General features: G+C 33.0%; 1 protein-coding gene across 1 annotated transcript in view; it reads right to left on the reverse strand.

Annotated features, from left to right (window-relative positions):
• The window catches only part of LOC138704916 (uncharacterized), a 97,587-nt gene extending 84,373 nt beyond the window's left edge, over positions 1-13,214 (reverse strand). Inside the window, exon 1 of the mRNA XM_069833315.1 lies at positions 13,057-13,214. Within this exon, the coding sequence (XP_069689416.1) occupies positions 13,057-13,212 (156 nt within the window). The 5' untranslated portion in view covers positions 13,213-13,214. The remainder of the gene's footprint in view (positions 1-13,056) is intronic.
• Between the last annotated feature and the right edge of the window lie 1,621 nt (positions 13,215-14,835).

Consider the following 14,835-nt stretch of genomic DNA (forward strand, 5'->3'; position numbering starts at 1 on the left):
TCATATTTCTTTGTTATTTCATTTACCATTCATGTATATTGTTATTCATTATTGTTAATTATATTTGTTATACAAATTCACACTATTTATTTCCAAAAGTCTTCCACTGCGCAAATCCAATCTTTCCAATGTACCGTCCACCTGGCGACAACAGCCACTATAAGAAAGGTAGAGGAGGAGTGGATGATCGTACACCTCGTACCTCCTTCTCAAAGGTATTTTGTCATATTTAAAAATAAATATTTTTTTTTTATTTTTAGCAAATATTTTCGTATTTTTAGCATATAAAAATAACATTCGATAGCACATTGTTCAATAGTAGATTTAGCTAGAAAATAGTGAACGATACACAGATTTTGTCACAGTCATATCTTGGAACCTTCAAAGAAAGTATTTGCTCTTGAAGAGACACTGTTTTTACATTATATGGCACATCAATCGATGTGGACAATATGTCACGATCACATTCACACAAGTCTTCATTCGCTGTTGCACTTTTCATAATTCTTAATCAAAACTCCGTAGTAGAGTGGTAAACTTTCCGTTCTTTCGGGAGTTCCCCCAGGCACGCCTTCATTTCAGAACGAAGTATAGTTAAGATATAACGCACGTTGCAACGTACGTTATAACGTCATTAAAATCAACGTTCGTGTGTCCCATGCCTAAAATGAAGGAAATATTTTAGGAAACACGGCATTTTCTAAATTCTGATCCACACAACACAAACACTATGGAATTCTCACCAAGTAATGGCTGCCAAGTGAAGAGTTTGCGTACATGCCTCATTTGACAGGTGGCAGAATTTTCCTACGACATAAATAAATGTGGCCTCCTGTTTTGCCGTACCATCTTGTTTTAACCAACTCTCCCCTACCTATTTTTGTGTTAATTTAATTTATAGTAATTAATCGTTCCGCCATGTGGAAAATGGTATTATCACATCATACATTACAATCGAAATCAATTGTGGACAATTCCATGGTGTCGGACGTAAAATTCAGAATATTTTTGCATCGTATTTTTTTGTTTATTTAATAATTTCTTTGGAAACCAAGTAGGCCTAATTTTCTCACATGGACTGAGAATATCAACCCTGAAGAATTTTTTATCATTGAGTTCCCATCTAAAAATTCATTTTTACTCTCGGTACCTATAATAGAAACCTTCAGTGTCAGACGTAAAACAGAAATAGAAACCAATACATATCAGAGCTCTGTGAAGTGTAAAACTTCAGTTCAGTGAAGTAGGCTAATTTTTATTTCTAAGTTATGACTTAAAAGAAGTTACAATATGAGCACAATTCAAGGACTGAGAGCCAAGAGCCATTTTCATAAAACTGAGAAAAATTGAGGTAAAGTTAAATACATAAAATAATTCGTTGAATGCATATTAATAAGTAATTATTAATTCAATATATAAAAAAGGTATTGATGAAATTATATATATATGACATAAAAAGGAAAACCATACATTTTTGCCCTAATTATAACATCATAAAATTACACGTATTTCAAAGTCTTGGAGTTGGCCCATTAAGGCACTACATTTATCTTGGCTAAACAAAAATGTGCTAGTGGGCCATCTCCAAAAGCTGCCTCAGTGCCTGGTTTTCCATTTCTAATTTTTTTAACTGTTTCTAGCTCATTTAGAGAATAACGAAATTTCATTTTCATTGATTCAGCAGATTCGCACCACAGCCATTTAATTTTCATTCATTGGACATTGTTACCATCTGTAGTGTCTTTACACACCAAAAAATTGCATTGTGCAATATCTTTGATATTCAGGAAGTCTGACTGTTCCATTTTCTTTACAACAAAGGCTTTTTTTCTTCCACAGTGTTGCATTAAACCCACATAATCGTCTACGATACAGAGATTTTTGGCTTTGCGTTTATCTGATTCAATAGTGCTGAAGTCTCTATCATTAAAGAGGAAAGAATGCCCAAATTCTAGAAATTTATGGTCTATTTTTTAAACTGTGAATGATGGACAATGGAGGCACAAAATGAAGATATGTATTGGTTTCTATTTTGTCGTCCACACGTTATTTGAATATACAATTAAGTGGTTTGCTCCAGTATTTACAGCTTTAAGATATGACAATAGATATGATCCCACTTCAGATGCCCCCTCTGAGCAGTGTTTTCTCTCCACAAATAGCCTAACATGTTCATAGCCATGCACTCCATCGTTTTATATGCGTATTGAAGCGTTTTATATGCGTATTGAAGAACATCGTTTTGCATATTGGGTTATTAGTGTCACCGTAAAAATAAGAATTAATGTTTACACATAGGCTACTTTTATAGACATAACAATTTAAACTTGTTTCCTGGTCCAAAAATTCACCTCCTTTTGAAATATAATTTTCTAAATTGAATGAAAATTAATATATTAAATAATTTATTCTTTCATTTCATTATAAATTAATACACACTCTAACGAAGTTAGGTAAAATTGTACAGTACACCGCTAAATTAATGAAATTTTAATAGCTCATATACTCGTATAAGGTTTTCATATTAAAAGAGACAATTATTTATATAGGTACCTTGTTCATGAATATACTGCAAGTATAATTTTTGAGGTTATGGCACGTATCTTTAACTTAATATAATATACAGTGGACTCTCCTAAGTTCCACAAAACAGAATTGAAAGTTCTGTTCAATAAGGGTAGTGGGTGTGGCAGGTGAAGTGAATACAAATTCTTATTGGTTATCCATCAACGAATACAATACTGTTCTTGCATTTCCTGCCGCCCCGAGACTTGTGCATACGCTTCTACCAAGTGGGTTTCGATAGTTCCGCCTCACAAACGGCACAAATCTCAAATAGAAAAAGAAGAGCTCATTAATTTAAAATCAGTGATTAAATGTGGATGTCCTAATCTATAAAATATTCTATTTTCCTATAACAAAAGTATCACTACAAAACACAGAACCAATTCCCATTCAAATGGTAAACCCATTTATTTTCTTAGTGCCCGTATAGGGGCGTGTCTAGTTCTCCTACGTAAGCATTCGAACTATAGGAATGTCGAACTTGATTTCTGTCGAACTTAAGAGCTTCCATTGTACGCGTGAATGCTGTTCATGACTACCTTCTACATCAGCAGATCCTCTGTGCCTCTTTCTATTCATTATATGTACCATTCTGCCAGACAATAACTACAGGTACTTTCAAGAAAAGGTTGAACAATTACTTACGGACACAGTCAAATTGAAGTTATAATTGTAATCATGATTGAGTTTAATAATTTAATTATATTTAGGTATGACTATTATTATTATTATTATTATTACTATTATTATTATTATTATTATTATTATTATTACTAGCGTACCCGTGCGCTCCGCTGCACCTGTTAGAAATAAATATAAAGTAATTACATAATTAAAATAGGACGTTTGATCCAGGGAACATTCGTGTTTGATAGAAGGATAAATCGTTTAATATGTTACTTAATTTAAATTGTATTTAAATAATTAAAATGCGATCATTTTGGTCCAGAGAGCAATCATTTGGTGCAATGACGATTCCTTTAACATGTTTCTTAATTGTTATTACATGCAATCATAGTTTAATGAAGATTGACATATCATTTAGTTTTAATGTGTATACTTTATATTACTTGCTATATGTATCAGAAGTTACTGTAATAACATTGTAGAATTATGTCCATCTAGAGAAACTACACTTTCCAATGGTGAAATAATAATTAAACAATTAATTAGCTTCCGATATTACTTCATACAAAAACAGAAACATTCTCTTAGGCTATGTTTAATAGCTTTCGATTGTTGTTGTCCAAGGCCCCTTATATACAAAGTCATTTGTTTTTATTTCAGTACAGCGCCTTAGATGGCTTTGTTATGTAACTTTAAAGCTCATTTATCTCATTAAATATCAGTCCTATCAAAATGTTGTATAGAATAAAACTTATCGGAAATTATTTTTCAAGAAACTTTTGTTATGTAATATTTTTCATGAAAATCAATAATAAGCGAGATATTTTAATTTATTTAATTCAGGCCCCCTTATAACCCTTCTTTTAAATAAAGTATTTTGAATGCCATTTAGCCTAAAATCTAAGTTACAACGAACTTAATTTATATATTCCAAATTTCATATGAATCGGTTCAGCCATTATCGCGTGAAAAGGTAACAAACATCCAGCCAGACAGACAGATAGACAGACATACAAACAAAAATATAAAAAAAAGATCTTCGGTTTCAGGATGGTTAATTATACACCAATTATTTTTGGAAAATCGAAAATTACCAGAAAAATTTTGGCTACAGATTTATTATTAGTATAGATTATTATTATTATTATTATTATTATTATTATTATTAATATTATTATTATTATTATATTATTAATATTACTACATAATTATTTTATTGGTGTGTTGGCAAGATAAAAAGAATTGTTATTGTGTTATATTAATTGTGTATTGTATTGTATTAATTATGTCTTGTTTATAGCAAAGTAGTAATTTTATATCATACTGGTTGAGTGGAAGAGAAGGCCGAATAGTGACCTTTCTCTTATCTAACATTTTTATGAAATTTTACACAGTACTTACAGGTAGCATATATGTTTTATATAAACGCTCTCATTACGTTGATGTAAGGGTAACTACCCTTTGTAGGGGGCGCAATTAGACAAAATTAGTAACTTTTCTCCTATCTAACAGATTTTATGAAATTTTACACAGTAGTTACAGTAGCACATTATGTTTTATATACAAGCTCTCATTACGTTGGTCTAAGGAGAACTACTCCTTATAGGGGGGCGCAATTAGACAAATTTAATAACTTTTCTCCTATCTAACAGATTTTTATGAAATTTTACACAGTAGTTACAGGTAGCATATATGTTTTATAAAAACGCTCTCATTACGTTGATATAAGGGTAAGTGCCCCTTGTAGGGGGCGCAATTAGACAAAATTAGTAACTTTTCTCCTATCTAACAGATTTTTATGAAATATTACACAGTAGTTACAGGTAGCATATATGTTTTGTATACAAGCTGTCATTACGTTGGTATAAGGGAATTATCCTTTATAGGGGGCGCAATTAAACAAAATTAGTAACTTTTCTCTTGTCTAACAGATTTTGATGAAATTTTATACAGTAGTTACACTTAGTACATTTGTTTTGTGTACAAACCCTGATTACTTTGGTATAAGGAGAAGTGCCCCTTATAGGGGGATGCATTTAGACAAAATTGGTAACTCTTCTTCTGTCTAACAGATTTTCATGAAACTTTATATAGTAGTAACAGGTAGTAAACTTGTTTTGTATACAAGCTCTAATTCTCTGGATTGTCTTTGTTTCGATCTCATACTTGCTGTAATGGAAAACCTTTCTTGGGCAGCCACAACTTTTTCCAGGGATGTTTTCTATAAATGTTTATTACTATCACGATGAGAACCTAATTTAATAAGTAGCTCACTAAGCCAATGTTCATTTCATTAAAAAAAACTCGTATTTTTTATCCTCTTGCTGTCTAACGATAAATTATGTTATGGGAAAAATGTAACACTTTAGGTACTCTTGGATTTTTTGGGCACTCTGGAAGCTTATTTGATACATAATTAACAAGTTGTCACCTTGAATTCCCTGAATTGTACTTAGAAAGCAGATTCGGTTCATAGGTCTAGATATTTAAATTACTGTAGTCGAGAAATTATTGCACTACTGCACCTCGAAAGAATAGTGCGCATAATTTATTACTTCCGCAAATCTGCGTACCTTAAGACTGCATTTAAAATAGAGGTAGATACTCGAGGAAGTGAAAAAAAAAAATCATTTTGGGACGGAACAAAGGGTGTTTTTTTTTCTTTACCTTAGCCAAGTCTGCACTCAATGGTTATATTTATATTTTGTCCCGTGTCCATTCATGCTAATTTGACATGCTATAATAACATTAAATGTAACAAAAACAAGCAGTGTTACATACCTAAAGAACTATTTGATATGTTGATATAAAAAAATATGAATGAAATCGACCACTTACAACAGAGTTACAGCACAAAGAAAACCGCACACTCGCGGCACTTGCTGAGTGAGAATGCTAGGTGGCGAAATGTGGCATGTTACCGGCTTCTTATCTCACTCTGCAGCCACCTCCGCTGATTGAGATTATCAAATGAGTATTACTCAGTTATATAGGAAAAATAATTTAAGGGTTTTATTTATTATTTTTTTTTTTACATGTCATTTTTCTATTTTTGTCCTCCTAAATATGGATTTTGGACCACTGTGCGCCGTCTTGAATCATAAAGTGATTACTTACGCTTTATCATATTACTATGATGTACTGAAGTAGGCCTATATATGGAGTTTCAGTGCAGTAATTCAGCATTTCCATATGGTGAATTACTGCACTGAAACTTCATAGGATACAACACAATTATATATTATTACTGTTAATTGTTTTAAATTTATGTTTAAAAACAAGAAATTGCCTCGAATACCGATGAATTACTATGGATTTCACTTATTTTATTTCTTAGTTATTGTACGCGTTAGATAGTACTAGTTTTATGTGTAAAAGTAAAATTCTTGTTTTATTAATCTGAAATGCACTTTTTACAATTTCATGTATATTAACAAATTTATGATTCTGTACTTCTTCGAACCATGCAACTTTTGACATAGTCTATCTGTGTAGAAACATAAATTTAACACTTTTTTAAGGAGCAAAGAATGTTGGAATTAACTATTTTTATTCAAGTTTTTATTATTGAGATTTTCGCAAAACCAAAATTTTCACAGTTTTGTTCCTTTGCGTCAAGCCATGCAACTTTTAATAGATAGCCCACATAATGTAGTAACATGAATTTAACACTTTTTTAATTAGAAGGATGTGTCTAAAATTTCAGGTTTTATTAACATTTTCTTTGTTTAGATTCGCGGGAAAAATGTACTAACGAAATATTGTTTGTTTCTCCGCTTCAAACTCACAAACATTTGATAGATAACTTCGTAGAAACATGAATTTAACACCTTCTGAGAAGTTAGAAGACTCGGTTGAAATTTATAAATTTCATTAACATATTCGTAGTTTTGAGTGTCGCGGGATGACTATTATGACTGCTAATATTTTTTATACATCCCTTTGAAAAGAAGAAATTCCCTCGAATACAGAAAAAAGATTTCACTACTTTTATCTCTTAGATTTTGTACCCGATCATTATTAGGCTACTAGTTTTATGTGTGAAAGTAAAGTCTGAAACGAACATTTTGTTTCTTTTTAGTTTGTTTCTTTTCTTTTTTTTTTAACTTCACGTCTATTAAATTTGTGTTTCTTTGCTTCAAATCATGGAACTTTTCACAGATACTATGTAAAAACATTAATTTAAAACTTTTAAGGATATAAGAGATTCGGTTGGATTGTATAACTTTTATTCAAATTTTCACTATAGGGATTCTCGCGAAACTTAAACATTCACAGTTCAGTTTCTTTGCGTCGGAACATGAAACTTTTTATAGATACTTGTGTAGAAACAGGAATTTAACATTTGAAGGGATGAAAATGAGATAGTTCAAACCCACAATTTAACAATTTTTTTTTTTTTTTTGCGAGTTAATTTCTTACACGTATGGTAAAGCTACAATTAAGATATATTATAACATATGACGTAACTATACTCCAAATAAATTATGTTATCGTACCTAATAGCATTGCACACTAAACCTTTAACACACTTTGCTGTACAATTTTGTCTTTGTGGCATAGGACTATATCATTCTCACCCCTTAATTTGTGTAAGGAATTAGAAAAAATCGTGTGAAATAACAGATATTATTAACGTTTTCATTGTTTTCATTCTCGCTTTGAACTCTGAAACTTTGATAGATAACTGTATAGAAACGTGAATTTAATAGCCTACTTTTTGAAAAAATAATGCATTAGAAGAATCGCTTGAAATATGTAGGTTTTATTAACGTTTTCGTAGTTTTCAGTCTCGCAAGAAAGCTAAGTATTATCAGTGATAATGTTTTAAAGATATCTGTTTGAAAACAACAAATTCTTTCGAATATCGGTCGATGTATTAGACCTATGATGACTTAATATGCTCTAGGTGTTTTTATACAATTAATGCATAATGTAATAAAGAGGCACTAGGTACAGTCATAAAAAATAAATTCACATATAAAAACAAAAGTTCATTGGCTGTTCAAGTTATAGGCTTACTTCCTCTTAAGGAGGACAGTTCTGAAATATTCCTTTGCAGCAGCTAAATTACATTATAGGAAGCATTCTTATAAGGTAAGAGTGTTAAAATCTGACAAGGAAGAAATATCAGTGTGTTTGAAAGCATTCATTTCTTTTCATGGGATCTCTTACAAGCTCGTTCAGGTACTACAGAACTTTCTCAAGTCTACAGGTATGCCACCTAAAGATCAACGAGGTAAACATCATAATCATCACAACAAAAAATCTGATGATGTCTTCGAAATGTGCTCAACCACATTAAATCATTGAAGGGACGGAAAAGCCATTATGGTCAGTCAAAAAGTGATCAATATATCCCGACAATCTCAACATAAAAACAATTATAAAATTTATATTTTACAAGGTCGTTCCGATGTGTCTTATGAATACTAAATAAAGATTTTCAACACCAGATTTAACATATCATTTGGATATGCACGCTGTGACACTTGTAGTACATGTGACAAGTTTCAGGCTGATCTCAAACTTTATTAAAATAACATTGTGTCTTTTCTTCCTGTACGTGAGCGTATACTATACGCTCGTATACTCATAGAATGACACTGTATGTATTTGCTTTCTTTCTGTGTTTACGTAACAGCTAGGTCCGGTCTGCCTTCTAAGCTTCTTACAACAACGGCACATGACGCTGAATGTTCTGGCAACTCTATTCATCCTTTTTGCCGTGTACAGTTCAAGTATTATTACTGTTAATTGTTTCTGTTTAAAAACAAGAAATTCTCTCGAATACCGATGAATTATGATGAATTTCACTACTTTTACCTGTTAGTTGTTGTACCCGTTCGATATTATTAGTTTTAAAAATTGCGTTTTCTTCGTCTGAAACACACGTTTTTGCAATTTCATGTATACTAACAAATTCATGTGTCTTTGCTTCGAACCATGAAAATTTCGTTAGATTCTTTGTGGAAACGTGTACTTAACACTGTTTAAAGGAATTAGGGAAATTGATTAAAGTTCTTCACTTTTCTTCAAGGTTTCATTATTGAGATTCTCTCGAAACCTAATCATTCACAATTTAATTTCTTTGTGTCGAAGCATCAAACCTTTGATAGATATTTTATGTAGAAACATGAATTTTAACATGTGTTAAAAGAATTAGAAGAATCCGTCTGAAATTATAGATTTTATTAACGATTTAGTTGTTTAGATTATCGCGAAAACTTTACTCATAAAATTTTTGTTTCTCTGCTTCGAACCTTGAAAATTTTGATAGATAACTGTGTAAAAACGAGAATTTAATACTTTTTTATTAAATTAGAAGAAACCGTCTGAAATTATAGATTTTATTAGCGATTTAATTGTTTAGATTGTTGCGAAAACTTTACTCATAAAATGTTTGTTTCCCTGCTTCGAATCCTGAAACTTTTGATAGATGATTATGTATAAACGAGAATGTAATACCTTTTATTAAATTAGAAGACTCCGTTTGAAATTATAGATTTTATTAACGATTTAATTGTTTAGATTATCGCGAAAACTTTAGCCATAAAATGTTTGTTTCTCTGCTTCGAACTCTGAAACTTTTGATAGATAATTGTGTAGAACGAGAAATTAACACTTTTTTTTTTAATTATCAGCTGAGTCGGTTGGAAGTCATAGATTTTATTAACGTTTTCATAGTTTTGAATCTCGCGAATAAGCTAAGTATTACCCTAGATCATATATGTAACAGATTGCTCAACCCTATGTTAAAATCGGCAGCACTTTGAAGAGAACAACCGCCAGGATCGCCACCCGTCCGCCGTAAACGAACACGAGATAACAGTACAGTCGCTAATGCAATTGAAATGTGAGTTATGACGTGACTCCTTATGTAACAACTAGATGGCAGCATAGTAAACCTGACAAAAGTTGTTACCGTCAAAGCCTATAAGGCCGAACAATCTGGGTATATATGATCTAGGATATTACTTATGTGTCATTTGTTTCTTGTGTTTCAGGGAAAATGAAAAAGAAATAGTGATTTCGTTTCATGGGTGGGCTTATTAAAATATTAAAAAACAAATCTTCCCATGAGGAGAACATTTTCTTAAGGAAAGAAAAGGTTAGTGAGGAGAGTGCATGAATTTCTGACTCTCGCATAAGCGGTAAGATTTGGTTCCATTGAAGGGTAAACATGTGTCCGACAGGGATCTAGGCCCCTCGATGGAAACAACATTGAACATTCATTTCCACTTTCCAAAAGATCTGTAGGAAAGCAATAACTTAGGAATTTCTTGAAGCGACTTCCCTAACTCACCTTAAGAAACCCCAAGCAATGTTATTAGGTAGAGCTACGGGTTTTTCAAGGGAATAGTAAATTCTGTTTTTAACTTATCGGAACCTGAGCTGGAGAAAGTACATTACCAATGGATACGTTTCGTGATGTGTTTAAGAAGAGAGAAATGAGCCCAGGACTATGGTGTGAATGTGTGTGGTTTTCATCTACGGCGAACCTGGAAAAGGATATAGTAATAATCCTCGCTTTTTCCAACAGTTAGAAACTGAGAAAAGAAGAGTAGTCCGAAACATACAATAAATACTGTATTAAAATTAAAGTAGGCATATTTTTCTAACATTTTTTTAATGGATACCAGTACCGATAGTTACTTTGACATGAAAGGTATTTCTTATTATATTGGCTTAGGATAACTGCGGACCCGAGTTTAAATCCCAACAATGATGAAGTGGTAGACAATGCCAAGGTTCCTGAGAGTTTTCCTCGGGGTTCTCCGTTCCCTTCCATCACTCTCCATCTCAATAGGGCTATTCGTATTTATCGTTTGAATAGCATCTACCAACATTGTGCAGTAGAATGTAGTATTGTGACAGGAGTACGGATGGTATCCCGTCTGACAAGGCGTAGTACGACACTCAGGAAGGTGCTTATATGACTAAAAATCGACAGATGACACCACACAACTGAATCACGATATCTACAGGAAAGCGACTATTCGGACTTCAACAATAATTCCCACAAAAAGGAGTGATAAGCCTCAGACTGCAGTGCATGCCTTTGGACATCTCCTCCGTTTTTTGTTTATTTATTTTACGACGCTTCTTCAACTGTTATAGTTATCTAACGTCTGAGTGATCTAAAGGTGACAATGCCAGCGATATGAATCCAGGATTCAGACCCGGAAAGTTACCTAACATTCGCTCTTACTGGGTTAAGGAAAATCTCCAAAACCTCAACCAGATAACTTGTATCAGGCAGAATTTGAACCCAGGCCCATTCGTTTCATAATCAGGCATTCTAACCGTTACACCACAGCGGTGGACTCCCTTTCTCCGTATAAGGCTAAAAGTACATGAATCTTTAACAGAAAATAATATTATGTTTTCATTTCAAATATAATAACTAGGAATCTTAAACTCTAAAGAGTGAATATACTTATGAGGGCTGTTCGAAAAGTAATGCCCCACATTTTTACTCAGCCATTGACAAAGCTAGAAAAATGCACTTTTGAGAGCATGAAATCTGATGTTTTCTCGCGCGTGTACCGAATTGGAAGTCATTCCGACAGATGACGGAGCTGTAGTGAACTGTTAAAATGGCGTCTGCTGCAGACAAGCAGCGAGCAGTAATTGAATGTTCTGTTCTCGAAAACGAAAGTGTGTTTAACATCCATAAATGTTAGTGTGCAATGTATGGTAGTTGATAGAAGCACTGTTAGTCGGTGGATTCAGGGAGTTCGAGCGTGAGACGCGCGGATGTCATTATTTACGCGGATGAGCGCATCACGAAGCGACAAATAGCCCTACAGCTGTCGATAAGCATTGGAAATGTTTCTTCAGTTACTGAGGCTCTCGGATATTCAAACGTCTGCTCAAAATGGATTCCACGAAGTCTCATTGTAGGCCACAAGCCGCAGAAGAAAGCCATTTCTTCTTAATTGTTAGACGCTTTGAAGCCGAAGGGGAGGTTTTTTTTTTCCGGATCGTTACAGGTAACGAATCTTGATACATCAGAGGTATCAGATGCATCATTTTCAGCCGAAGACAAAAATACAGCCAATGGAGTGGCATCATCCTCTATCACCCAGAAGGAAGAAATTCAAAACAGCCTCTGCAGGAAAAGTCATTGTTACTGTCTTTTGGAATTGTGGAGGAGCCATTCTTGTGGATGTGATGCCAAAAGGAGCAACAATAAACTTAGAGGCATACATTAGTACCCTGAATAAGCTGAAGAAACGTTTCCGGCGAGTTCGGCCTGGCAAGAATCCAGCAGAAATATTGCTCCAGCATGATAGTGCACACCCTCACAAGTCTGCATACCGGAAAAAACATCACCAAAACCGTGCTGCCCTAGCTACCCTACAGCCCAGATCTGTGACCGTCAGATGCTTCACATGGGACTCATTTTGAAAGTGACAACAGCGTGATTGATGCAGTGAGGAAGTGACTACGCACGTTGGACAAGTAGTGGTATCTGCAGTGAATATATGCACTCGTTCCACGCTGGTGTAAGGCCGTATTAGTGATGAAGACTTTGTAGGAAAACATTATGTGAAAAACGAACATTCTTTTACAATGTCACTAAACTGTAACTGTTTTCATTAAATAATATATTCTGACAAAAAAAATTTGAGGTAGGGCCTATTACTTTTTTAAATCCTCGTGCAAAAAATGGACTAAAATATGTTTACCGAACAGCTACTACATTATAAACCTATAGACAAAGGAAGTGTTGGAAAAACTAAGCCACGATGTGTAATTCATATATAGAAGAAAAATAATAATTTCAATTCAATATACAAACTGTATGTTTAGATCTTCGATAATATATTATGTGTATTGTAGAACATGCGTACTTACCCGTCTCACTTGAAATACGATGCGAAATACAACATATTTGACAAGGTACCATTTTCCAGGTTGTTTGTAGACCTCACTAATGGGTAGTGGATCCTTCTGCCTGCAGAATATAATAAATGATATGAGAGCCAACACAGCTGAACACCAGAGCAACATTGTTATCACTATGCAGTGAACACACATTTCATAACTATTTATATTAGGAAGATAAGATTATGAAACTCACATGACGCCTATTGGTATTGATAAATAATTCGTCTACTGCTCAATCATTCACTTATTAAATGATACTTCAGATTGATTATATTATAATATAAGATTAACTACAGATTGGCCATAGTCTCCAAATGGCGTTGTCTTTTCAAGGATTGTGTCTTTTTTTTTTTTTTTTTCATTTTCACATAGTTATATGAGCATTACAATGAGTTCATTAAATGCCCCTAAACAAAATAACTGTGTAACAACACTGTGCAGTAACTTGTTATTGGACATAACAATTTTGAAAAGAGTTCTCTATGTGATCAGAAATCGTATGTGTTAGGTGCATATTTCGCTTGAAGATACATTATCAGAAGTATCTGACATCCAGTGCTTAAATTCAGCCGGGGTCCGGAAACATTTTTCTGTTTCGTGACTTTTACTCCGTTTACGGTAATTATATCTACATTATTGTGTTACTAATTAATATTGTTTACAGTTTCCAATTTCTATATAACAAACTCAATATCAACAGTCACCTGATACTGATAAGTGATTACTATCCTGGGATTTTAGGGTATTTGCTTTTTTGTTCCTTAAGCATTAATTTAAAAATTTTAAAATAATGTCCAAGTTTCATAGAAAACTATGAAAGTTAGTAGTTTTATAATGCTCTAAAACGTCTATTTGTGTCTTTAGTGCCTATTTCATGGTTTTAGTTCCTAAAGTGCCTATCTCCAATACATATTTTAAATATAAATTCTAAAAATGTTTACTATATTAGTGGTCACTAAATTAGGCGGGTCAGAGAAATTACGCTGTTTCCAATGTTATCTAGTAGTTGGTATAGAAATGTCCGATTGAACACACCATTTCGGAGCACGAGGCAGTTTGTTCTCTCCCGAACTCCTGATGTTATCTCCAACCACTTTAAATAATTATTATGAACTATAAAAACCTGAACAAGTAAATTTAAATCCGAAAAATCGCGTACTGAAATTTTCAGTACGCGAGAGCTTTTTTGTTTCTTCGACCAGTAAAATTTTGTCTGCGGGAAAACTGTAGAAAATCGTCTGAATTAAATTTTTTGTCGGAAACATTTTTCATAGGTTTTATTTTTCCCGGAAAGTGGCCACATAAATGTACCGGCATGTACCGGTATGTTCCAATTTCATTATTAATCTGTTTCATTTACATTAAAATAATTTTATTTTTTGTGATTTACAATATAACTTTTTACATGTTTGGAATATATTTCGAGATGTGTAATCGATGTTTTCAATCTTTTTAAGTGTTGTGTTAATATAATAATTTACCTTTCAGAGTTCTCTTTCCTGAAATAAAATTAACTACAACGAAAGCTCTATCGCTGTATTTTGAATGTTTTCTTCCAACTTTTCTTTAAATACTATATGTCGGGCTGTGTAATAAAGACAATAAAACTACTGTCAAAATTACGTTTACGTTAGATTACAGTGCATTAGGAATTTAGGAAACATTTTATAGCATCAAGGTAGTGGTGCTGAGATATATGACACGTTATGGAAGGAAAAAATGAGGATGTGCAACGGACTAGTCTCA

Source organism: Periplaneta americana, chromosome 8 (genome assembly GCF_040183065.1).
Source record: "Periplaneta americana isolate PAMFEO1 chromosome 8, P.americana_PAMFEO1_priV1, whole genome shotgun sequence".
In the NCBI taxonomy this organism is placed as follows: domain Eukaryota; kingdom Metazoa; phylum Arthropoda; class Insecta; order Blattodea; family Blattidae; genus Periplaneta; species Periplaneta americana.